This window comes from Oculina patagonica, chromosome 13 (assembly GCF_052425735.1).
Source record: "Oculina patagonica isolate OP01 chromosome 13, crgOcupat, whole genome shotgun sequence".
Classification (NCBI taxonomy): Eukaryota; Metazoa; Cnidaria; class Anthozoa; order Scleractinia; family Oculinidae; genus Oculina; species Oculina patagonica.
In genome coordinates, this window is record NC_135770.1 from 5,423,077 (window position 1) to 5,449,997 (window position 26,921).

The window sequence follows — 26,921 nt, forward strand, 5'->3', positions numbered from 1 at the left end:
TTTAACAAAATTGAGGACTTTATTTTTCTTTTACTTACAATTGTCTAATATTTTAACCTAGTACATTGTAAAAGATACTCAAGTTTCCGAAAAAATGTCATGAGTCAGCTTTTCCACAATTTACCAATAAGTCACAATTAACAGAATCTATAAGTCTGTTTTCCATAAGTACTGCCATTTGGACAAAAGGCAACAGTTTCACAAATTTATAAAATTAATAACAATTTCCAAACAAGTAATTTATAATAAGATCAGCTTTTTGGTAATGCAGGGGAAATAAAGTTGTAATTATTGTTATGCCATTTTGTATTCTAAGGGACGGACCATTATTTTTTTTGAGGGGGGGGGGGGGGATGAAAAATATTGAAAAAAATTGTTTGCAGGGCCTGGAAAGACAAAATAAATTGTTTGCAAACACGATATGTATAACAAAAAATAGTAAGAATTTTGAAAAAAAATGTTTGCCGAGGTGCATAAACTAAAAAAAAAAAGTTTGCAGAGGAAAATTTTTCATCCCCCCCTCCAAGAAAATAATGGTCCGTCCCTAAGCAGTTATCACTAGCAGATCCAGACCTTTAGGTAAGTGGGGGGCCCGGTTATCCAGACCCTGGAATAAGAGGGGGGCCCGCTCTCGAAAATAATTTTTCTCCGCCGTTCGAGCCATGTTTGGCCTAAAAATAAGGTGGGGACATGAACCCCCCAGACCCACCCCCTAGATCCGCCAATGGTTATGACTTTTTCATTTTTGAGACAACTAAATAATCACTTCAAGATTGAGCAGTTTTCAATTGAGTGTCGTAAAACCAAAACCAAAGTAATTACTCCGGCCAATCACAAAGGACACAGACAATCCAGTGAACCAATCAAAACACGAAGCAAATACAGGTAGCTGATGCGAAGCGCGGGAAAACATGCGCGAGCGAGTCACGATTTGTTTTGGTTTTAGTTCTGATCGGCTGAGAAAGTGGCGCAAGATTTTTAAGCCAATCACTAAGCGTAGTAATGCAAAACCAAAGCAAACGCAATTTGTTTTCGACACTCAAGTGAAAACCGCTCTAAGAACTTGAACTGCAGCAATCAAAAGCAAATCCAGATTTAAGATATTTTTAATTAGTGTTTTTGGTTACATACAGTGGAATTCTGATTTCTTGAACCTCCAAGAGAAAGAGAAATCAAGGGTAAAATTGCAGACATTGCAGTGTTCCACTGAGGGGGAAGTGAAATGACTTTTGGCTTGAGATAACATGTTTGAGGATTGGCAGTTTGAAAAATCAGGAATCCGCCGTATTTAACTTTGCTATAACAGAACATGCATAACTTGTTTTAAACACTAACAAATAACTTTCCATTCTTCATTACTTACACTAAAGTAGGAAATTATATTACCAAATAATAATTATGTACATCATGGGGCATGGTTATATTAATTCCTATAAATTAATCATATTAAATAAGTATTGTGAGCTGCATTATTTTGCTTTGGTTGGATTATGTCAAAAAAAAATTTAAAATTCAAAATAAATTTGTTGCACTTCTCATAAAAACATTGGGTAAATATTTGATAAATAATAATGCTTTATCATGGCAGTTGAAAATGAATCGTGTAAACTGCGTTTCTTGGAAGATGTGTCAACAATAGATTATTATGTACATGAAATTTTTCTAAATAATAGGTAATCAAATATCAATGACTTTAAAGAATTGTAATTTAATGTACTCTCATACATAATTCAACTAAAGGTGGGTTTACACGTTACAATTTGTCAGCCCGATTTCTTCCAAGTGAATTTACACGCTGTGATTCTTTGGCTGGCTTTTTTTCCTATTTAAATTGAAAGGATGAAAATTGGCCCAATTTCTAAAATCTGTGACACTGCAACAGATTTTTAAGAAATCGGGCCAATTTTTAACTGCGTGCTCATTTTCTTATCAAATCTGGCCAAATTGGGCTGACAAATCGTAGTGCGTAAACCAGTTTTAAGTCACCACAAACGTTTTCCAACAATTGTCTGTGTTCTGGTGTAGTTTTAAGGAAAGGTTCATTATTGGAGAGCCTGGAATTTTTCATCAAAAGAATTTTTTTAAGGAAAATAATAAGAATACCTTGCAGTTACTAGAAGGCTTTAAATCGCCTGATGCAAAACACAAAACCATTTCCACAGTTACAAATGAACCTTAAACGTTCATAAACATACTGCAACAGTATAAGGTACAAAACAAAGGCACTCATCCTTTTCTCTTGAATTCCAATTAAAATGTTTCAATTTGGCAAAATGGTCAGGCAATGATTAATTTCTAATCCAGGATTGAACATTAACCCAACATTTTGCCGTATAAATCTTAATATTAGTTGTCAGATAGTTAAATTAGTTGATAATTGTCCTAGATAAGCAACTTGCTCAGACATACTTCGAACTTCTAAATCCTGCAGTAACTAGTGGTATAAGCAGCACTCTACTTTTGTCTGTTCCAAGTGATGACTGACATACCAGAAAAGGACTCAACAATCGACATGGATTTACCGGTATTGCAAAAGCCCAGAAATTTGAAGGACTTTTCCTATGGAGACGAGCTTTCACTCATTTGCAAAATACTGGGCTATAGTTGTCTTGTCCAGATAGTAACTTTATGATGTCGAACTTGTCAAACATTTGGAAAATTATCCCATGTAATTCCTGGACTGACGAAAGAACAATTGCAGTGAAACTGTTCGGCAAAAGCTGAACCTGAGGCTTGGTCCAATTTAAGAACTATTATTTTTCTAATAATTTTATTGTTAACACCCAGTATGTTTCTTTTTAATAGAATGAAAAGAGGCAAAAGCTATATCGATCTGTTTGAAAAATTATTTGTCAGTATCATCTAGTAGATATATGCAGTACATCTTTTTAAAGGAGAAGGCTACTTTAGGTTATTAGGGTAATTATGCTTGTGAAATGTACAGTATTTTAATAAACATGACTTAAACTTAAGCAAATGGCAGGGAAAAGTTATGGTTTAGTTAACAAACTTGAGTGCATTGTGGAGTTATAAAGACATGCAGAAATTTTTAAGAACACGAGAAAAGTGGCTAGAGAAGCATAATAACGTGCAGCAGAGTGCTTATTGCACTCCTCTCATGTCCTTAAAAATTCACAAGTGCTTATATTACTCCATGATGCATGCAAAGCAAGATGGCTTTTCATTTTCAGAATGTTCAAGAAATTGTGCTGGCTTAAACTATGACATAAACCATGTGCATTGTAACTTGATAAAGCAATGCATGAGATAAGCCTTGTGCTTTATCGAGCTACATGTACAATGAATTCCACATAATTATTACCAATAATTAGTAATTTGGAGTTCATTGTAGTGTGCACAATTTTTTTTCATTGAACTTTTCATCATTAAAATATTAGCAAACTGACAGTTTGATAATAATTAATCACTTGGCATTGGTTTTTCTCACTTGGTCTTGACATTTAAAGTTTTCTGTGCTTGACGTAGAAATATTTTGTCTGTCCCACCACAAATGGACAGCACAACAGACACAGTTGCAGATAGGAAGACGTACCACCTTACCAGTGGCTGACACATACATGAGAATAAAGATACAGATGGTAAACACCAACCAGAACACAAGGCCTCTCATAAACAGATACCTGACTGCTATTTCAACCTGATCCTGTTTTTCATGTGCTAGCTCCGGAGGTGGACCAAAATGTTTGTCCTCAGTGTAAAATCTCTTTAGCCTTTCCTCTTTGTCCTTCCACTGTTTGCAACACCACTCCTCAAGACCTTGCGTATCTTGTGGAAGTTCGTCATTGGAGTAACGCTGAATGTGAAAGTGAATTTCATGCGGGACCCTTCCCTTAAGTAGATCCAGTTCTTGAAAGCAGTAATTTTCGGAATAGCCAACTGTAACATCATGGATAGCATCTAGTTTGCCTTGACGGAGCTTCTCTACACAGTAAGTGAAACCACGAACACGGGGATGCAGAACATAGTCATAACATGAAAGATTGTTTTTCTTGGCAAAAGAATCACTCTTTTGTTTACTTGAATCTTCAAAGTTGGTACCCTCAGGAAACAAGAGCAGTTGTAAACAGTCTGACGAATTTACAAAATAGCTGAGCACTGAATTAAGGTAGCTCTCATCCGTTTCCCAGCGACGCTTCAAAAAAATGTACAGGGAATTCTGCATGGCCCACCCTGCAAAAAAGTACACAGATTTTTTAAGGATATTTCATTGGCAGCCAGCAACATCTGGTACACAACTCTTGAGGTTAACACTGTTCACCTCTTTGAGTGTCCTTAGTAAATATTATAATTAAAGTGCTACTACGATCAAATCTTCATGTTACGAATGATACAAAAATTGTTTCTTTGGGCTTACCAGATGCAGTTGTACCTAAGTATGTCGTCCAAATAAAGTTTGGGTCCCACAAACCTAAAATTTTGAGCTTGGAAAAGTGCTGTTTTCGAGTTCGCCATTGAAGATTTAAGTTCCAGTGAACCCGTGGTATCAAAGGAATTTGGCTTGCGGTAATATATTGAAACCTTATTGTTCTGTTGCTGTGACGTCATTTTCTCAACTCAATCGATTGAGGAAAGCTTTATTTCACCTAAAAGGCTCGTTTATTTAACAATAATTATTCTATGAGCCCGCGTTGGATACGAGGTGGTAAATAGCCAATGAGGCACGAAGCGCCAAGTTGGCTTTAACGACTTGAATCCAACAAGGGCGAATAGAATAATTGTTTTATTAAATTCTTCTTTATGTTTAAATCGACTGGACATTTCAGTTTGATGTAAACGAAGTGATAGTATGAGGAGGCGGGAAAATTTGTGGCGTGGTGTTCACTTCTTGAGTTAAATGAAACACATGAGGAAAGTGAGCCAGAGAGTTTTCTTCCCAAGATTTTCCTCGAACAATCCCCTCTAAAGTCGTCTATATATACTGGAAATTGTGACAAAAGTTAAGAGTTACGGGATGATCCGAAGCAAAAGCTTTTCTGGAAACTACACGTCTTGTGCAAGTCGAACGAAGCAAGTGTTTGCATTGTACTTGTAATTTACGGCTCCACGGCTGTCGTCAAGACTGCTATATTATTTGAAGTGAAATTGAGCTCAAAGTGGAACAGGTTTATTGAAGTATAAAAGGACAAGACCAAGATTAAAAGGTAACAAACTATACAGATGTGCTGAGCCTAATTTTATGACGTACAATGAATGAAACTGTGCCAGTTTGCCGTTCTTTTGTATATTATTTGCTGCTTTACTACTTTATTCACTCGCTCTTGTTGTAAGTTTACAAGTATTATTAATTAAACTTTTTGCATCAATCCTTTTGTTTTGCGTAGTTAATTTTACTATCAATGGCATTTCTGTGGTTTTTGTAGGGATCGCTGATTATTTCTTGTTCATACAGCTCGCCAAATTTGCTGTTTTCAACCATTTTTCTGATGGAACTGTCCCTTCCCACAGAGCGAGCGCGTAGAAGGGCACACCAGAAAGGCATCATCAATTTACAAACATTACAACCTGCAACACAATTGCGAAATACCCTTCCCCGAACCCTTCATCGAACAATTTTGCGTCATCACAAAATGTAGCGGCAAATTTGATTGCCTCGTGAAAGAAATGTTGTACATTCGCATGCGTAAGCCAACACTTAACATGCAAACGGATTCCATCTGCGCTAAGGTATTCGTTTAGGTCGTTCTTTGTTTTATGCTTATTTTGTAGCGTTCCTTATTTGCATACTGTACAAGTCTCTTGATAATGGAGTCAAGATGACTCCGAAACGTCGAGCAGTATTAAATCTTTCTTGGTTCTTCTTATGTAATAATAATGTAGAAAAAAATGTAGATTAAATACATTAAAGTTATTTATTTTGATTTTACTCACCAGAAAGATTTTAGGAAACTTGGCAAAACCAAAATGCCTTTGAGACTTTCACATCCTGATTTATACATGCATTTAGCCCCGAAAGTGGCTTGCTTTCATAACAATGTTATTACAGTCAACTCTCGTAAAGCGGACACGCTCTGGGCGTCGAGTGTCCGAATAGCGAGAGTCGTAATAACGGGAGTCATCCAGTCAAACCATCGCCGGGGATCTGGGTGTCCGAATAGCGAGCGTCCGTAATAGCGGGGTGTCCGAAGGCGAGAGTTGACTGTATTGACATAATTCCAGGCAGGAGACACAACAGGGAATAATATCGTGGTGGCATATCGGCTGAATTTGGTTGAGCCATGGTTCATATTTTGACAAGATGCAGTTGAGACAAAATAATACGGGCCCAAGGCAAGACCAAGGGCCTGAGATAATAATGAAATCATTCACCTGGTCCAGGAAGATGCTTCAATTCATATTTCATTATAATCTTCTCATGCTTAAGTTCGCCATATCGAGCCACAACACTCCAAAAGAACATCCAGTCCAGGCGACACCTGTGGTTCATGATGATGATAGCATTCTCGCCCTTGGGTGGTTTGTCTCCAGTCACTATAATTTTCACTCCAAACATCATCTCTGTGTAAACAATTAAAAAAATGACTTAAACTAAAATCAACTTTATGAGATCTGAAATCCACTTTTTTGATGAATAAAGTTACCTTAAAAATAAAAAAAAACTTAAAAGTATTGTAATGGTTCACTAAAGATGGAACAGCATCAAAGATCTATGCCAAATAAATATAAACCAAAAAGGAACATGGATTGGGTGGTCAGTACTGAGGAAATTGAGACAGGTTTAAGCTGATTTCTAGTTCATACGGCGCAGACTCAAGGTTTGTTTTCTTTTTTGTTTTGAATTTGTTGCTACATTACACCTTGGCAATAGCATAGTACATGAAGTTTTTTAGTCTGCCATTACGGATCGTTTTGTTCAGGAATGATATATGAGCTGAAAATGTCAGTTTGGATTAGTGTCTAGGTTCTTCTACTCCTTATTATTGTTTTGCAAGGATATCTGGTGCTAATAATGAAGAAAAAGGTAAGTTTGTCCCGGAAAGATGCAGAAAGATATAAAATTTGTATAGTTTTCCCCATTCAGAGACCCCATCTCTGTCAGAAAAAAAGGTCAAAATTGGAACCCCAATTGCATCCCTGGAAGGTAAGAATGGGATCCTATCCAGCAGCACATACTCATACAGCATATACAAGGTAGTACCTTACCCCTCACCCCCAGGAACTGAGGTAGAGCACAGTCTGCGCAGGGCATGGAAATAGACATGGAATGCCACAGAAGCCAGACAGAGATAGAAAAGTAAAGCCCATGAAATAAGCTAATTAACTCCATATATATTAGAACATCCTAAAAGCTGCAACCTCCAGAAAGTAAGGACCCTCCAAAAGCACTGGTGGTGGGCCTCAAATGTGACTTGTCAAACATAACTTGTCACAGTACCATCTAACAGCAATTAGTAGAAACTCAGCTGTGTTCTATTGGAAATCTGCGAATCTGATTGGTTTTCTCACTGTTTTCTATTCGCCGATAGAAAACAGTCGCGTGCGCGAGTAGCTCTTTAAGCGGTAAATTTTCTTGATTTTTGTCTTCAAAGTGCACAATATTGTAGGTTTTGGACTGCAATCCTTTAGAGTTTCTACTAAAACAATTAGACTATGAGCCCTCGTTTTCTATGAGCGATAGACAACTCGGCTGCACCTCGTTGACTATTTGCTCATAGAAAACTCGGGCTCGTAGTCTAATTGTTAATTAGGAAAGTATATTACTGCCTTTTGACTGCAAATAGCATGTGCAGAAGAAATTTTTGTTCTTTAAATAAAAAAAAAACATAAATAGGATGTAGCAGCAAAGCAGCTCATACAGCTGCATAAGTGTAGAAAATAAAACACCGAATTGCTGGAAAAAGGTCATCAACATTCTGACTATTTCTTTGCGCTAAAATCATTTTGCTAAATTAAAGCTTTGTTTGTGCCCGGTCTAGTCAATCCTCGACTGGCTCTCGTTATATCAAGGTTCTTTTTCATATATTTTGCTATTACTGGGACGAAAAATATTGTTTGTTGTATCAAGGACTTCGTTATATAGAGGTTCGTTAAATCGAAGTTCCACTGTAATTTTTGCCCTCACCAACAGTGGTGTTTTCAAGATTATTAAAATTTAATTATTACAATTAAATTTTTTTTAAAAAAATCAGCTATGGAGGCCGTGGTTGAATCAATAAAAGATTTTTACTCAGGCTGCTAAGCCCCGAGTCAAGAATTTGTTCGCATTTCTTTTTTCTTGGTGTTGTGATGGTCCTGATAACAATGGACTTGATTCCAAATATTGAATTTCGTACATGACCCAGACCAGCGCCTTCATAGGATATCTGTTTACAGATTGTCTGGTAATATTATGTTCCGACAAGCAAACTGAGGGTTGCCTGGGGTAAAATAAATGTCACCAAACCTGCAAAAGTACACAAAAAGCTCTCTACGATTAAGATGGCCCACATAAAAGCTGTTTGCAGCTTTATGTTCAGTTTAACTTTTGAATGCTCCAACTGTTTTGACTGTTTACAAGAAAAATAAATAAACTAAATGATACTGGGCTAAAATATCATGTATATGTAGTGCCTAAGGCAAATTATAACGTGTATCTACTACCTGTGTGTGCATATTTCATGTTATTTGTTGACAGGTTTGGAACATGTAAATTTTAGCGCTTTACCCAAATGCTGGTTTTAGAACAATGAGTAAAAATAGTCATGTAGATTTCTATACGCCCCAGTCGCAAAGATAAAGGACAGATACAGCGGCCGTGCACACATAGAGTACGCTGTTAGGAACAATTTATTTAAGGATAATTCTAATCTAGCAATATCTTTATATACAGGAGATCTATCCTGAACAACATTTAGTCACCTAAACACGGTCATTAACTCTGTACACGGTGTTATGTAATTCACTTACCAAGAAGGGCCTAAACGATCGTAAACAACAGGAGTACATGATCAGATGTCGTTGCATGTTTCATGATCGGAGATAGAAAAAGAACGAAGATTACGTTATTAATCAACCAGATACAATAGCAAATCGATCGTCACGAAAAGCAATCACATTAAGGATAATTTTGAGACGTAAAACAACAGGAAAAACGTTCTAAAACTGTTTTCCTCACCGGAGGTAACAGCAACCATGAAGAAATCAATCGATCATTCAGCCACCGAAACCACTGCGGTCGCAGCCACAAAAGAGGCAGTGTCGGGCCCATGAGAAAAATAGAGCCGAAAAATGCACAGAAATAGAGAGCGAGACTGTAAAGTAGCCCTCCAACCAAGTTTCTGAGCATTTTGGAGATCAAGATCGGCTTTGATACCCGAAAGATCGACCGCCAAAGAGAAAGCACAGGAGATAGCGTGACATGTGACATCACAGGGTTGCAGCTGGCTTATGGAGCGCGCGGGCTCTAACATCAAGCAGTGGAGCCCACGCCGTCGCTCGCCCTTCTACTGATCTCTACTTCATCTTAAAAGACCCTAAAACTATGGGCAAGGATTGAAACATTCTATCGGTTTCGGCGTTCCCCGCCCTCTGTGCACTTTTTATCTCGTGATTTTTCCAGTGACATTTAGGAAGATAAAAGGGGAGAAATCTGTTTCCGTGCGTACTCTGAGTGCAGGTTAGCCTGAGTATCAGGCTTCCCCCCCCCCCCGGGGGTACTTGACCTATGTTTAGGTATAGGGGTGCCGCTGGGGGTTTGAAACCCCGACCATGTTTAGGACAATATTAAAAAAATTAAAATACCTACCCTGGGTAGGATAACATCCCCTATTTTAAGACCCTATTGAGGACAAAGGACAACATCGACAATCATTTAAGTTTTATTGTGATTGTGTCCCGTACGCGATGTTCGACGCAGTGAAATGCGAACACCGATCCCAGCAATTAAAATAGTGCTTTTCATTGGAGCGAAAGCGAAAACAATGTAAATACTTGACGATAGTCTTGCACGACAGTCTCGCAACAGTCTTGCAACGTCCCATACGCGATGTTCAACGCACTGAAATGCGAACACCGATCCCAGCAATTTTATAATGCTTTTCATTGGAGCGAAAGCGAAAACAATGTAAATACTTGACGACAGTCTTGCAGCCATACCCTGTCTAGGACAGGTTCAGGCCCTGTTTAGGACAGAGGAGCTTGAAATTATATACCCTGTTCAGGATCGGAGGAGTCAAAAACCATACCCTATCCAGCCGCACGTCCCCGTATAGGCCATAAGGGGAGTGCCCCCGGGGGATTTCCCCCCTCTTCTCAGGAAGGCCTGATACTTGGGCAAAGTGCAGGTTCGCGAAACGACCGAAACCAAAGTACCTTGTGCCATGGGCCTCGTGCATGTGCACAGTTTAATGTCCTGTTGGATCGGTCCTTTTAGTTTGTGATTGTGAATTGATAAACTGACATAAAAACCAGCTTGATATTGCAAGGCTAACTAAACTGCAGGATGGCAAAATTTTATTGGCAAATCATGATTTCAACTAGCAGAGCTAATCTCCTTCAGAGCCAGTACAATAATCTAAGGAAAATAAGATGTGACGTCTGGTACGCGCATTTCTTAAACAAGAGATCCAGCAGCAGACAAGCCAAGCAGTTTTATTCTTCGTTGCGTGATCCCCTGCATCCAAAACTGACATCAGTTTGCTTAGGAGTTCTCCAGTTCGTCTTGTTACCATAATAGGGAGGCCTCTGAGCCTTAAGTTACGACTCGGAGTTCACGTGACAGCTTTTACCAGAAAGGCGCTCTTTTCGCTCCAATAGGTGCTCGCTCACGCCACATCATAAGATGTTTCAAAGGTTAAAGGTGAAATTCAAGTACTTTCGGACTGGTGACGTAGCAAGACAAAGTCAGCTGATTGGTTTACGTGTGCAACATCTGATCACGTACGTTTGCCCGGAAGTCTGGGAATGATTTAGCAATTGAACAACCGGTGTGAGCGGGATAAACGCGTACGAGGCTTGCCTCCACTCTCTTGCCCGATCCTTTCTTGCGTGGAATTTGTTTTATCAGGTTTTAGCTGTTTTTTTTTTGTGTGTGTGTGTCTCTTTGTGTACATTTTTTTTTTCACCCATTTCAATATACTTACATTTGGACTCCACTATCACTACCCGAGGGTTAACAATCATTAACCTTTCTGAAGGTGTTTTAAGTAATAAATTATTCTGAAGACTTAGAAAATAATTTTACAAACTTTATATCCAATGGAAAAGTGCTTCTTGTGTTGAATTCAATTAAATTCAATGCAGGCGCCAAAATTGACAACCCACCACGTCGAATGACACTTCAAGTAAAATAACTCAAAGAATAGAAACTGCGAAGAAACTATGCAACGTCATTGGATCAATATTATTCGACACTTTCATAATTAAAATGCATGGCTGAGTAAGCAGGTGAGCTCGTGTCTCGTTCAAAACTGCACGAACGCATCTTTTCAGGATTTTCATCTACAGAGCGCACAAGAATCGCTAACTACGAAGACTTGTGCTACAGTATTTCTGAGGCCTTCCAAGGGGGGTAGCCGTGTCGCAATGTCGCATGTTTCTGAGAACCCCTGTCGCCTAGTTAACAGTGGTAAGTGTCGCTGTCGCTTCGTGTCGCTGTCGCATTTCAGTGCTGTAATGATGTCGCTTGTCGCTTTTAAAATGTTCCATGTCGCCAGTTTTCAGGGTCATGTCGCTTGTCGCTTTTACTCCTTGGAAGGCCTCATTTCTTAAAACCTCGTTTCTTTGCAGTGAAAGGAAATACGAAACAACTCTTCGACACGGTCTGTTTGAGCTACAAGCAATGCACTCAAACTAATTATTCAATCTCCCTGATAAAATGAACGGCTGTACTGGACTGGAAAATTCACACAACACAGCTTACGAAACTAGCTAATTTGCTTGATAAGGAAATATAACTTACCTAGCAGAGCCTGTGTGATGGATTTCAGCCGGCGAAACGCGCCATGAAAGAAAGAAAATATTAAAACATCATAATCGCAAAACATACAACGAAAACGATCACAGAGTCACTAAATGAAAACATATCGCAGCGAGTGTGCGACCGGCTAAAAGTTTTCGAAAATTTAAAATACTGGGAGAGGTGAAATCATAAAATTAAGACAATTGTATCGAATGGTGTTTCTTACCGTTGGAAGAATTAGCCACCAAACCATTAAGCGGTCATTGATCCAACGAAACAAGCTAGGCCACAGCCATAACAGAATTAAAGTCGAGCCCATTATGACGACAGGACCGAGAAAGGATGTCGGGATTGTGATAGCCATGAACGCGATTCCTTTTAACAACTGTTTGCTAAACATGGTCGCTCTCCACGAATTTCGAACGCTGTATATATGCTGTCGACTAACTGTAGAAGACGTACCAGACCAGACAGGTTTAGCGGCTGAACTAGTGTAGTGGCGTGACGTGACGTGATAAATTTGAATATTGCACACTGCTGAGAATAAACTGAATCAAATTACTAGCTTGTGAAAATTATGCACAGTCGATCGCTCACATATATTCCCTGCATGAAACACTTTCTCTTTGTTATTCATTGGCTTTATTGCGTAACAATACCCTCACTTTAAAGGCTTTGGTTAAATTTAAATAGTTAGTAAATAAACCCCTTCAGGCGGCTGGTATATTGGAGGATAATGCCCGAGGCTGAAAGATTGTCGAAAAATGAACAGTTGGCCGAGAAGCGAAGCTTCGAGGGCAACTGTGAAATTTTGAGGACAATCTTTCAACCAAGGGCATTATCCTCCAATACACCAGCAAGCCAGAAAGGGGTTTATTTATTTTATAACCCTCCGACTTATTTCTACAACGCGTTTCATCGCCAGTATAGGAAAAAACCTACGTAATAAAACTGGCGTAACTTTGGTTGATACAAATGTAAGTTGATTGGTTTACGTGATTTTTAACTCTCTGATTTCATTAAAAGTTAGAATTAAATAAGGTGACTTCATTCGTTTGTTTTGTGCCTGCCTACAAAATCGGGCGACGGATATCAAATCGGACGGGGTATATTCGCTGATACCCGACGTCCGATTTTGTACCACGTGATGCATTTCGTCCAATGAGCGCGCGCAAAAATTAATGGGTGGGTTATAACAGGATATATGGCATGGTAAATATTCAAACTAATTGCATAATTGTAGTCATTTTTTTTTTAAAAAAAAGACAACTTTCAGTGATTTAACACTATCAGCACATGTTGTTTAATATAGGAAGACAAATGTTTACAAATATTATTTTTGTCACATAAATGTACAACAAGTTCTCTGGTCATAACAGTCGGTGACGTCACCGATATATCTTCGCGCTGTAACAATTTCGCGCACCGTGAAATGTTTCGCGACTTACTTCCTCCGCAACAAAATATATTTTTCTTTTTTTAGAAGGTCGTGAAAACCGGAAATAATATATTCATGTACGCGACGTCTCTCGCAATACTAAAGAGTTACTAAACTGTACAGGTTGGCGTTAGGACCACTGACATCCTTCGTGACGTGTGACTCAGTGGTGAACAATTTTACCGTAATGCGTGACCAAAGATTGAAATGCCTTCGTGCAAGAGAATATGAAGTATTCTTGTGATGCGTAATATTTCAGACTAGGCAAGCTAAAGGGGGTGACAGACGAGGACACATTGAAACGTTTTTTGTGTCTCGGATAAATTTTTTGTGTCCGCGACAAATGTTGCGCCTGCGGGCAAACGGGGAAACATTTGAGCCCGCAACAATGTATGTCATGTATCCGCAACATTGTGTCCTTGATTGCCAAATTTTTTAGGTCGTTTTGATGGTGAAGGTGAATAGAACTTGAAAGCTGAAGGCCTCGATGTTGCATTCTTGCATCGTGTGTTCGCCCCCCCCCCCCAACCCCCCCCCACCTCCTAAAATTGGTGTACGCAGCTTTGCACGTGATATTTCTGAGCAGACGGAAGAATCGCTTTCTCCTTTGTCTCGTCAGCATGTACAAAATACAAAAGAATTTGGACTCTAAATTGAGGTCTGGAGGACAATAAACATTAAGGAATAAAAAACAGCATGAAAAAGTCTATTTGAAACCCCGAAAAGAGGTATGTGAGCTATTTTCGAAAAGAAGCAGATATCTATATTTTGGCTACCTTATTACATGAAATTTTCGCGACACTTTAATTTCGCGAATTTCGCGATTCCAAAAAAATCGCGAAATTAAAGTGACGCGAACAATAAGTGTCGCGAACATAACATGACGCGAATATTAAGTGACTCGCATATGTCAGTAATCAATGTAAATGGATGTTATCGTCAATTGACTTGTAGACATTGTGAGAACTGCTCTGTTGTTGCTATTGCCGAGATTAAGTCCCCCCCTGCGTTTTAGTTAATTTTGACGTTATTGTTCCTTCGATGAAGTCGTTTTATATAATTTAAAGGCATGTCAAAATATATTGCCAAGAAAATGTAAATTGTGTCTCACTCAAAAACGCGAAATTAAAGTGATTCAAAATACAAAATTTTCGCAAAATCGCGAAATTTAAGTGTCGCGAAATATGTGCACCTCAAAATCGCGAAATTAACGTGTCGCGAAAATTTCATGTAATAAGGTAGATTGTTTTATCAGATTAGGGACAGTTCATTTTTTATGAGATAGGGGGGAGGGCTGGTGGGATTTGAGGGGGGGGCCATTCGAAAAAAATTGGCTTTAAAGGGGGGTCAGCCAAAAAATATGGTCTGTAAGGGGGGGGGGGTCACTAAATATAATTGTACTTTTAAGTGTTGTAAAGAGGCTTCTGTAAGAGTAAAAACAAAATGCCAGAATGCCTAAAATAACATTCCTGAGGTTCTCAAAATTCAATTTTTCCCGGGGGAGCATGCCCCCATACCCCCCTACTTTGTTATGTACCAAATGCCATTAACTCAACCAAACAGCTTATTGGTTACAAGTCTTTTTTGTACACTGATAAATTCTTTATTCACAAGGCTCGATATATTTTAATTTCACTTGATAATTGTTTTTTTTTTTTTTTTTTTTGGGGGGGGGTCATCGAAAAAAAATTGATTTCGAGGGGGGGGCAGGCAAAAAGTTTCGATGAAGAAGGGGGGCCATTTTATATAACAGTGACTATCTATCAAATCCCACCAGCCCCCCCTACCCCATAAAAAATGAACAGTCTCTTAAAGGTATAAAAGCACTCATAAAACTTTAGGAAAACTCAAAGGAGCCTTGGAAACTTCCACTCTTGTTCTATACAGTTCTAAGAAAACGCGAACAATACAGTCGAAGCTCTCTTAACGGACACTCTCGTAAGCGGACAGCTCTACTAACGGTTTGAAACCCCGTTTTAACTACCATACAAACTCTGTATTTTTACAGAGACAAGATAAGCAAGGCTGACACTACGTAGAAATGAAAAAACCTTAACGGGACAACGACATGATAGAGTCCAAACTGAAAGTCAAAAATGCAAACTCTGGACATCATGTCGTTGTCCCGTTAAAGTTTTTTCATTTCTACGTAGTGTCAGCCTTGCTTATCTTGTCTCTGTATTTTTATTTTTGGCTGATTAGAGCTGTCGCCAGCTCCTACGTACACAGCAGCATTTTCGTCCGCGGTCCCTTGCTTTCTATTGTCACTTTCTGTATTTTTACATTCTCGTAAGCGGACATTCCCGTAAGCGGCCGCGGACACTTTCAGAGATTACGACTAGACTTTTTCTTTGTTTTTAAGCTCCCATAAGCGGACACCCCCAAAGAAAATCCTATTAACAACCTCTGTATCTTGTTTTTATCAATCAACTTTACATCGCCGTTTGTCACAATGATTTTACAGTAATTACAGTGCCATATTTCAGTGTTTGTTTTGTCGACATCCACGTCCGGTTACATTTCAAAACACCCTCACATGCATATTAGCATTATGTTAGCTGGACAAGCTCCCGTAAGCGGCCATCTATCCCATACACCTCTTGTGGCCGCTTACGAGAACCATTCTGGTAAGCGGCCAGCTCCAGTTGCGGACACTTTTTTCGCGTCCCGAGGGTGTCCGCTTACGAGAGCTTCGACTGTAGTAATTTTCGTGTCCCCAAATTAGTATGGGTTTTCCCGAGCTAAGTGGTTAATTGACACGTTAATTAAGTTTCTATCTATCTAAAGTTTCTATCTAGTCACTTCTACCTAGTCTGTACGGCATTTTCCCCAGGCCTTTAGCTTACACCGTGTCGTTTGACGTCACTACCCGTTTTGGTGACGTATTCGGGGCGAACCTCGTCCCACGAAACCCGAAACGGGTTGACCGCGACAGAAATAGCGGCCTAGGAACTAGGCAAAAGTCAATTGACGTATTGCAATTCCTTCCAATCGTGTCCAAGTTTTCAAATGGAAGTTTTTACTTAATTTGCGAAGACACTTACAGAATGGCCCAGCAACAAGTTTATCTTTGTCAATTACACATCGTTGCTAGTTCAGGGCCTATTTTTCACCGTTGTTGTTTTGTGCTTGAAGAAATATTTTGTCTGTTCCGCCACATAAAGTCAGCACAAAAAACACAGCTCCAAAGATAAGCAAACACAACCTTAACACAACTGAGGAATATATCAGAATTGAAACACCAACACTAAACAGGACCCAGAATATGAGACCTTTCGTGTACAAATCTCTGACTGCTATTTCAACCTTGTCGTGTTTTACGCCAGCTAACTCAGAAACGGGCTCAAAATTATTGTTCTGATTGTAAAATCTCTTTAGTCTTTCCTCTTTATCTTTCCAGCGCTCACAACACCATTCTTCAAGACCTTGCGAATCTTGGGGAAGCTCGTCGATGGGGTAACGCTGAATGTGAAAATGAATTTCATCCGGCACCTTTCCTTTCAGTAGCACATCTAGTTCTTCAAAGCAGTAATTCTCAGAATAACCAACGGTAACATCATAGATAGCATCTAGTTTACCTGGACGGAGTTTCTCTACACAGTGAGTGAAACCACGAACGCGCGGATGAAGAACAAAGTCGTAACATGGAAGATTGTTTTTCCTCGCGTAAGAATCACTCTGTGATTTGGTGATCTCTTCAAAGTTGGTCCCCTCAGGAAACATAAGAAGCTGAAGATTATCTGGCGAATTTACAAAATAACTGAGCAACGAATTAAGGTAGCTCTCGTCTGTCTCCCAGCGACGCTTCAAGAAAATGTACAAGGCATTCTGCATAGCCCAACCTGAAAATGGAGCACGAAAATCTTTGTTGAATAATAGAGAGCTAGAGTACGTGAAGTTTCTAGGTACTTTTTCCTCAGATAGGCAAGAAAGAAGCAAATGAAGCGAGAGAAAAATAGCAGCGCAAAAACCGGGGGGGGGGAGCACGGCTAACATGCCCCCCATGCAACTCCACGACCGTAACTTGGCTTACGAACGTTTTCCCGCACCTGGCACAAGTTGCACGGTTTTTGTTATGTCGATTTCTGTTTTATTGGTTCAATGCTTGCATTAGAGCGATTTTCAATGGGCCATTTCCGAGTTACCCTTTGCCTCTGTTTCATAACGAGTCCACGTGCGACAACATTCAGATGATCTGATTTGCATGAAAATGGACCTGAGGTAAAACTCATCTTCATATACCGTATTTATTCGTTTAAGCGCCCTGGCCATGGGCGCTTATTAAATTTTTGGACCTTGAGAGTGGGCGCTTATTCGAGGTGGGCGCTTATTCGAGGCTGGGCACTTATTAAATTTTTACCATTTGTAGCAAGTAGTACGCTTATTTTGCAAGAAAAAAGTAAATAATAACAGAACGTGAAGATGTCCAAAAGCCGAATTTTTACTGATCATAGTTGAAAGTTTTCTGTGAATTATTGAGAAAGCTTGGTCTCCGGGTAGTCTCTTGGTAGTACTTTGTCAATTTCACTCCTCTCGTGCACGTCAATTTTTTAGGGAGCGGGGGTAGGCGCTTATTCGAGGCTGAGCGCTTATTAACTTTTCCTACCTACAGGGTGGGCACTTATTCGAGGTGGGCGCTTATTCGAGGTTGGGCGCTTAATCGAATAAATACGGTAAATGGTTTCGCACGTAGACTCGTTTTGAAACAGAGGCAAAGGGTGACTCGAAAATGGCCTAGAGGTCGTAATCTCTAGCCAACTACAAAAGACACAGACAATCCAGTGAACCAATCAAAGTTCGAAGCAAATACATGTAGCCGGCACGAAGCGCGGGAAAACGTTCGCGAGCGAGTCACAATGTAGTCATGGTTTTACTCCGGATTGATCGATAAAATATGGTGCAAGTTTTTTAAATCGATCACCATAAGCGCAGTAATGCAAAATCAAAGCAAATGCGACACTCAAGACACTCGACACTCAAGTGAAAACCGCTTTACATGAGTTTGTAGTATGATTAACCAAATGATTATAATTACTTGTTTTAGTTCGCCTTTTGTTTTCTTAGAAGGTAAATGGAGATGCGCTTGCGTGTTTATGTATTCTGAAACACACGAGAGAGATGTTTGGGAGCACTCGAATTTGGGAGGGATTCAGTCGTAATTTACAAATCATTGTCGATCGAAGAAGGGACACACACAATTGTTTTAAATTGAAGCAAACGCAAAATGAAAGATTTTGATTAATTCGCTAGCCGGGAAGGTGCGCTATAAACGTCTGTTTTTATTTTGCAGCAAGTAAAAGCGGAAACTGCCTTTTTACGAGTGCTATAGGTAACCACAAGAAACATGACAAGCACGCACACTGACCTGGGCCAGGAAGATACTTCAGTTCATTTTTCATCATTATTTTCTCATCCTTTAACGCTAGCTCGCCAGATCGAGCCATAACAGTCCAAAAGAACATCCAGTCCAGTCGACACCTGTGGTTCATAATGATGACAGCGTTCTCGCCTGCGGAAGGTTTGTCTCCAGTCACAATAATTTTCACTCCAAGCATCATCTCTATGTTTAGAAACAGAAGACGCAATTTCAGCTTTTATTATTCTGTGAGAAGCAAGCCTGCTGCGCCATGCCTAATATGATCACAATGCAACTCTAATTCAATCATTAACTATATTTCCGTAGATACGGGGTTACAGTGCCCTCTTGGACGACGAGTTTAGAGGACCATCTTGAAAAATTACCACTTGAATATACCTGATTGAAGAAACGTTGACCCGTGAAAAGCTCAAACCATGAACGATAAGATCTAATGGGATTATGGGTAGACAGCATTGGTGACTGGTGAGCAGGCTCTAGCAACGAGAAAAAATAGAACTATGGGGAGGGGAGGGGAGGGGGTGGGCAAAACCATTGCTACTTAGCAAGCAAGACACTGTAGTTCTATTTTTACCCTACTTAAACTAGTGTCACTAGTAACTCGCTAACGCTTTAGCAAGCGATTGAAAGCACTGACTTACCCAGTAATGCCTGCACGATTAGTTACAGTGCCCAACGACGCAACATGAAACAAAGAAATAAAAAAGTTATAATCGCGGAGAAGAGACAACAACAATAGTTTGTAAACTTGTGTACATAAACACACTGCGGGATTCGATGTTAGCAATAAACTTGAACAATTCTTTTCTTATTCACTGATGTGAAACAAAAATTCTAAAGTTTGCTGTACGCTAGTATATACCTTCTTTAAACGCATTATCGCACTAAAGTAAAAGTATGATCACTTCACTTTTCACTTGAAGGTCGAAATCTGCTAGGACACTGGCGTTTAAGTTTGCATTTATACTTCGGGTTTCAGAGGAATAAAGCCATTGAAGTTCATAGGTTTACCTATAAAACTACTCGCAGGCTTTTTTGTTTGAATTTCAGCAATGCTAAGGAGTAAGACCTACTCGCAGGCTAATTCTACAGAAGGAAGAAGTCAAATATCGAATGTCCTTACCGGTGGAAGTGTGAGCCATATTGCAACGAATCTGTCGTTTATCCAACGAAACAATCTCGGTTGTAACCACAACAAAATCAACGTAGGACCCATGACGAGTATCGCAGCGATCAAGGATGTGACATAGAGTATAGTTACAAACAAGAAACCTTTAAATGATCGTTTTGTGAACATTCTAGCGACATTCAATACACCGTACGAAAACATCGAAGCCCTACCAGTGAAGATTTCTTTATCTGGAGCCTAACGGTCTTGTTTTGTTTCTGATGTATCACTTTTTCCGGGTAACTGAAGCGTTACCTGTGTAACAATGTGAATATTAGCCCTAAACAAAACAAAACTAAGATGTTTTGCATTTCATTATATAGGAGTTCAAATCTCCTGTGCCCATTTTACTTTCTTCATTTACAATTCATTTTGTTCATACAAGTTTCTTACAAGTCAACTACTTCTGCTAGTTCTTGACTCTTGATGTATCAGTTTTTGCCCAACTGTACTTGTTTTGATTATCAGTTTCAAAATAATGTACCGAGACACATTTCGTGACAGGGATTTAATACTCTTATTCGTGCATGCGAGTGGTCACGAATTTTCTAAAAAAAACACCGAGTAGAAAAAAAGAGGAGCCATTAAAATTATTGCATCTTAGTGTGCGAAACGCATGGTTTGTAATATCAATCTAACTACTTCCTCTGGGAAATACTGTAAAATGCCGATATTAAGCCTTCCTCGCCCACCACCCCAAAAAGTCCCCCTTCCCCCTCCCCCTAAAAAAAGTCTTCCAAAATGATGAGCTTTCCTGAATGTAAGCCCATAGGCTTATACATGAACATAGTTTTTGGTCTAAAAGAACAATACGTCCATTTCACAATTCACGCAAAGTATAATATTAACACTTCACGCTTCACGGAAAATAAAAGAAAGGGTTTTGAAAATCACGGTTCGCGGCTACTATGGCAATCGCGATTCACGAGGAAAAAATAGCCTTTTCACATTTCACGGGAAATTTAAAGGGCCGATCACGGGTCACGAAAATACCCATTACCACCCTCAATAAAGTTTCTCTGTTTGCAATGCCCCCTTTATGTTTTACATCGTTCTTATGTGAACCTAAAAACTCTTCAGACGTTTTGAAACGAAAATCTAAGCTTTCGGAAGGTAGCCAAGCGTAGTCATTTGAAGCGTGGTGCACAGGAATTCAATATTTGTGCTCAACTCAAAACAATGTGAAATCCCAGAGCACAAAATTATTCACAACTACAACATCTTCACCAGAAAAAGTAAAGAAGAAAGGAAAAAAAAAACAGGGGAAGTATTTCTATAGTTTTAAGAGTGTTTTGAGACTAAAATTAAAACTCTTACAAATTTCACCAAAATTAACAAAAATATGACTGTAATCCCGCCTTAATATTTACTCAATTTTGCGTTTATGTTAGACAACCTTAGAAGTTTTCAATGAGCATGAAATTCGGGAATTGTGTAGTGTACTGCATGATCAATTGCCACCCTGAAAATTTTTGGAGAATAATAATGAACACTTTACAATAAAAATTTGCGATAATACATTACCTAAAAACATTATAAACTCCGTTTAAAAAATTCTAAAAAGACCACGACGTTTCGACGTTGACTTAACGTCATTATCAAGCAAAGAAAATATGCGATTAAATGTATAAATACTAAAAAATAGACAATAGAGAATAATTAATAAAAGTTGTGATGTGAAAAATGTTCAATGTCAAACAAAGAGTTTAGCACGTATAGAGTCCGCCTGCGTATTCAAATTTGGTCGCAGTTTCTTTATGAATAGCATCTCGTAAATGAGACAGTCAAATTTTCCTCGGCATTTTTTCAGGACACGAAATTGGTTTTCCTTTAGGAGGAATGACGTTAAGTCAACGTCGAAACGTCGTGGTCTTTTTAGAATTTTTTAAACGGAGTTTATAATGTTTTTAGGTAATGTATTATCGCAAATTTTTATTGTTAAGTGTTTTACTAAATCACTAAAAATAATGAATTTTGAAATATTTGCTTTTTTCACGAAATTAGCCTTAGAAATGGTAAATCAAGCTCAACATTGAGGGTCATTGAGCTTTACTCTGATTCACATATATCCATATTTTTCGAAATCGCGTAAGTCTACCAACTTCTAACGGTTTGGATATCGTATATGGGACATTTGTAAAAGGAATGATCATGAGAGCTAAAGACCTTAATTTAATAAACATAAAAAGTAGCAAAGTTCTTTAGGAACGGACCATTACTTTCTTGGAGGGGGGGGGGGGGGGGGATGAAAAATTTTCCTCTGCAAACTTTTTTATTTTAGTTTATGCACCTCTGCAAACATTTTTTTTCGAAATTCTTACTATTTTTTTGTTATACATATCGTGTTTGCAAACAATTTATTTTGTCTTTCCAGGCCCTGCAAACAATTTTTTTCAATATTTTTCATCCCCCCCCTCTCCAAAAAAATAATGGTCCGTCCCTTATATGAAGTCGTATCGTTATTTAACGCATAAATTATACCATCTATAAATAGAAATTCCAAGATATTTCATAATTCCCCTTGTAGATTTGGATGAATCTCAGCAGAGCTGAAGGCAAACACCCTGAAGGTATACGTACCGTGGAGGATCTAGAAAGAAAATGCATTGACGGGCTAAAATTCGATTTCTAGCTAAAACAAGTGTGACGCGATATTCATTCCGAGCTCTAAAAAATTTATATCATATTGCAGTTCAGTCTATGTGTAATTCACAGGTGATATAATGGATATGCCATTGGCCTTAAGCTCTTTATGCATGAGGGGTACAAAATTGGTAGCTATCGCTAGAAAAATACTGGGTCGAGCCACGTTAAACTGGTTATTTTAGTTTATACTGTTGTCATGACAACACGTTATTGCTGTAAATATCAGTGGTTCGGTAAACTTCTCGAATATGTCGTTGTGGCCAATCAGGGTATTAAATGTGGGTCCGTACCAAATCAATTTGTGAATTCTTTTCATATTTTTAGAAGTGGGCGTTAAATATGACTTTACTAGCTGTTATGAGTTTTTTATTGCCGCCCGCCAAACAGTTTGTATTGACGCAATGAAACCAACCAATCGGAGAGAGATCCGAAGAATGAAGAATAAGACCTGACGATTACAACGTCATTTAAGGCTAATTCCAAAACAAACCTTGTAAACACATGTCATATTTATTAGTCGTTATCACTTGGTCGTTGCACGCACATGTGTACAGAACTTACCAAAGAAGGACATCAGTAAAACGACAAATAGAACAGCCAAAACACGTAAGTCAAATCGATTGTATCTGCAGATTTTGAAAGGTCCATGTAATGCTTCCAGCAGATTAAATTTGTGTTTCATATTTCATTGGAGACCGTGGCCTAATGGTTAACGCGCTGTACTCCGGATCGAACGGTCCGGGTTCGAGCCCAGGCTGAAACCATTTTGTTGTATTTTTGGGCAAGACCCTTTACTCTCACAGTGCCTCACTCCACCCACGGCCCTGAATGGGTACCAGCGACCTGTCAGAGAGGAGGGGTGTACATGTAACCTTGCGATGACGGACTAGCATCCCATTTAGGGGAAGTAGCAACACTCCTCGCCGCGTGGGCTAGTTTATCCGAGTGCGACTTCAACTTCAACTTGCGAAAATCTTAAAAAAACTATAGTCGCATATTTTAACAGAAAACATGCATGAGCAAAAATAAAAATAAAAAAATACTCGACGAGGGCCTTTTAGCAGGATTAGCGTAAATTTCGACGAACAAAACGTCATTAAAACGGCGACAATGAAAACCTTAAATGACGAACGACAAGACTTGTGTTAAAATTGCGAGAGTGAAGGAAAGAATCGATAGAAAACCACGAATCTCGCGTTCTCAATAAGTATTGGACAGAGGCACATGCACAACGTCTTTGTTCTCTGTGAAATGTTTTTTAAGTTTACATCTTAGTTTAAATTTTTTCAACCTTAAGATAATTATCATTCTTCAAATCACATACATGGAGCTGCAAACTTCTAATCACATAACTGAAAACAATTTGGGCCGGCAAAATTTCAGTTCGAGTGGTGGTCCGCTTTGGGGGTATTTGTCACCGTTAAAAACTCTGGACGCTTAGAATAACCTTGACCATTTTTTCTAGTATAATCTGATTTTCTTTTGATATCATCGGCTATGCCATGGTGTTTTTGTTACGTTAGTTGCCAGTTTAGTGTAGCGATATTGGCAAGCATAGTAAATGGCGTAGTTTATTTGCGGAAGGCCTCCACATACGAGATGCAAATTACATGCTCATCAAAAAGATGCAGCTTATGCAAGTTGTTTTCTTTCATCTAATTTTGCTCTTGAAGTGACCAATCGCTGATCAACTAACATGAAACTTGCTACTTGAGTTACTTTTCTTTACAACTACAATTATGAAGAATAAGGAAGAAAAAATGCGGTTGCTCCGATTTACGGCCTCAAGGGCCTTTTGCCGAAAACAAGCATTGCCGGCGACTTTAGAGGGATCGTTTCATTTACTTAGGATTTATGCCCTCCCCTTGTAAAGGATGCGGGGTACGTGGGAAAATGTTGTAGGTCAAATTGTTTTCAGCCTTATTTGTTTCCAACCAAGGTTAATCTGCTTCTAGCTGAATATAACACTGTTATAATCACATAAAACAATTTCAATTTATTCATTAGAAACTTTGATCTAGCGAGCTATCAAATCGGTCGAGAACTGGAACTTTCTTTGGTCGAGAAATTTTCAGCGTTCGAGAAATTTCTCAATTAGTTGAGAGGTTTTTGTCAATTAAACGGTAATAAGTGCTTTAAAATCTCTTGCTCTGTGTACATAAGTTACTCGCGTAAATAAAAAGGTTAATCTCGATGTGTGTACTTAAGTTTTATTTTTCAACGTCAATCTATTGAGGCAATTTAGCACCGGACGCTTAGACCGACGAAATATTGTTCTCTCCTTCCGCAATGTAATAAATCTCCATCATGCTGCTACAACAAATTAAACTCAAAGATTAAATGATAACACAACGATAAACAGCAAGCAACAATTCGATTTAGCCGCTTTCCTTTCAATAAGCACCCCTCAATTACACGCCCCTAAAGTGTAGGTCGCCGCCCCTATTCCAATAAACGCCCCCATTTCCTTTTAGTGCACTTTAATTATACGCTACAATCTTCCAATTTTAGTCCCCAGTTGTATCAAGTTTAATTTAGTTTTGAGTCGAGAACGATTTGGTTTTTGGTTTAGAGTTAATTTAAAGCCATTAGAACAGATTAAACAAAGCTCGCGGTTTCTTTTTTTGGCGCTTTATAGAAAACATGGCAGGAAAAAAATGAAATAAACGCCCCTCCCCGAATATGCGTCCAGTCTCCGATAAAAGCGTTCTCTTGAGTTAAAAAATGCTCCGGGCGTTAAAACGAATGGTTTGAAAAATATAAAGGAAGGAAAAGTGTAAATGATGACCAGAACCATATTTCGCGCTAATACATTAAACTTTTTTTAACGACAGCTTACCTTGGCAAATTAAGTAATATAAATTTCGTGAAAAGGCGTTTAATCGAGTACTCGCTAAATTAAAAAATTGCTAATTAAAAGTTCAGTCGAGATATTAGCAAAACCATTCTAAACTGAATAGAAGGAATCACTCATTGTAGTCGTTAAATCGTGAAAAAATCAAATCGCCTTTTTAGTGTAAACAGCAATGTAGATGTCAATTAATAGCCCTTTAAGGATTAAGATTTCTAATGAATAAGTTCAAATTGTTTAATGTGATTATAATGATGTTCTCTTTAGGTTGAAACAGATTAACGTAGGTTGGAAACAAATTAATTAACCTGAAAACCAATTTGACCTACAAGTTATCAACAAATACCGTGCGTCATCTACAAGGACTACAAGGGTAGGACATAAATCCGACGATCCTGCGTAAATAAATTGATCCCTCTAAAGTTGCCGGCAAAAGTTTTTGAGGCCTTCCAGAAGGTCCAGATTGGGGGTAGGGGAATATTACATTTCAGTTAAATTTTCGGCAGTTTTACAGTTATCAGTTAAAACTTCAGCCCATTTCTCAGCTATCAAAAAGCTTTGCAGATTTTAGTTCTAAATTAGCCATCAGTTTTGACCAATTCTCAGCTATCAGTGAACACACTTTCGTGTTAACAAGTAAAGCTAATTGAACAAATTCTCTGCATTCTTGAGGAGCAACTGACGTGTAAAACAGTTAACGCCTGAATAAATAAAACCGTTATTAAGCGCCTAAGAAACTTGCTCTGTTTACTTTAGTTACTCTCGTAAATAAAAGGTTAATCCTGTCCTTAGTAATTACATTTGTACATCAGTGCAATACTCGCGTCATTTTAGCACGCAACGCAGAGACGCCGGCACTCTATTTTCTCTTAGCGCAACTGCCGACTGCTACCGTAGGAGATACAGGTATTCAGGACTTTCTGGGTATAGAAGCTATCCCCTCCCACCTGAATATAAGCCCATGTGTCGTATTCCAATTATCAAGCCCTTAGACCTTGTTAAAATTTGGTATTTTATATCGTTATAGAAAAATATGTTTAGATACTTTGTGCTTTCCGGTCCTATCCCCCACCAGGGGGCAAGGAACTAAGAGACTTTTTGCTTTGTTTCGAAGAGGTCCTTGGAAAGTTTAAACACAGTTCCTAAATGTCGTCTGCTCTTGCGTCAGATTTTTGTGCTTTTTCGTGTTCTCTTAGGGTTAGGCTTAACGCTTTTGTCTTAACAGGTCTTTGGGTGGAATTTAATTACAAACACTACGAAAAAGGTTAAAACACTGGCCTGTTATAAGGATTATAAAAACTTGCATGGATGATAAAGTTTTTTATATATTTTTTTCTGCAGAAATCGGCATTTAAGAAGTCAAAAATGAAGAAGCTCATTCTGTTGGTGACTCTTGCACTGTTCTCTAAGATTGTGAAAGGTAAATGAAGGTTTATTTTAAAACCAGCGTTAAAAAATATATAACACAAGGGCGAATCTTTGGGAGTGTGCAGGGGGGTGCCCCACCCTGAAATAACCTACGGCTTTCTAATACAACTGGTATTC

The 26,921-nt window shown here is 38.7% G+C and overlaps 3 protein-coding genes across 4 annotated transcripts in view; 1 reads left to right on the top strand and 2 right to left on the bottom strand.

Moving 5' to 3' along the window:
* LOC144636685 (lysocardiolipin acyltransferase 1-like) lies at window positions 1–12,403 on the bottom strand. The gene is given in 5 exon segments (XM_078495874.1): window positions 1–3,564; window positions 3,566–4,191; window positions 6,328–6,516; window positions 11,897–11,906; window positions 12,123–12,403. Coding segments are annotated over 5 exon segments (1,119 nt in total). The 5' UTR covers window positions 12,297–12,403; the 3' UTR covers window positions 1–3,444.
* A 3,247-nt stretch (window positions 12,404–15,650) lies between these two features.
* On the bottom strand, window positions 15,651–20,062 carry LOC144636842 (lysocardiolipin acyltransferase 1-like). The gene is made up of 4 exons (XM_078496051.1): window positions 19,835–20,062; window positions 19,353–19,362; window positions 18,700–18,894; window positions 15,651–17,176 (listed from the first exon to the last, which is right to left on the bottom strand). Exons 1-4 carry the CDS (start codon window positions 20,039–20,041, stop codon window positions 16,437–16,439), a joined length of 1,152 nt encoding a protein of 383 aa, XP_078352177.1. The 5' UTR covers window positions 20,042–20,062; the 3' UTR covers window positions 15,651–16,436.
* A 2,983-nt stretch (window positions 20,063–23,045) lies between these two features.
* Window positions 23,046–26,921, top strand: part of LOC144636829 (uncharacterized) — a 9,081-nt gene continuing 5,205 nt past the window's right edge. Inside the window, exons 1-2 of one of the 2 annotated variants that reach the window (XM_078496039.1) lie at window positions 23,046–23,131; window positions 26,718–26,796. In XM_078496039.1, coding sequence (XP_078352165.1) covers window positions 26,742–26,796 — 55 coding nt within the window. In that variant the 5' untranslated portion in view covers window positions 23,046–23,131; window positions 26,718–26,741. Of the gene's footprint in view, window positions 23,132–26,249; window positions 26,283–26,717; window positions 26,797–26,921 lie in introns of those variants that run through there. The other variant, XM_078496040.1, reaches the window with a different exon arrangement.

Coding starts and splice junctions, on each gene's coding strand:
- LOC144636842 (XM_078496051.1), bottom strand. CDS start 20,041: ATGTTTTCGTACGGTGTATTGAATGTCGCTAGAATGTTCACAAAACGA. Junction 17,177..18,699: donor GAAGTATCTTCCTGGCCCAG/GTCAGTGTGCGT, acceptor CTCCATTTTCAG/GTTGGGCTATGCAGAATGCC.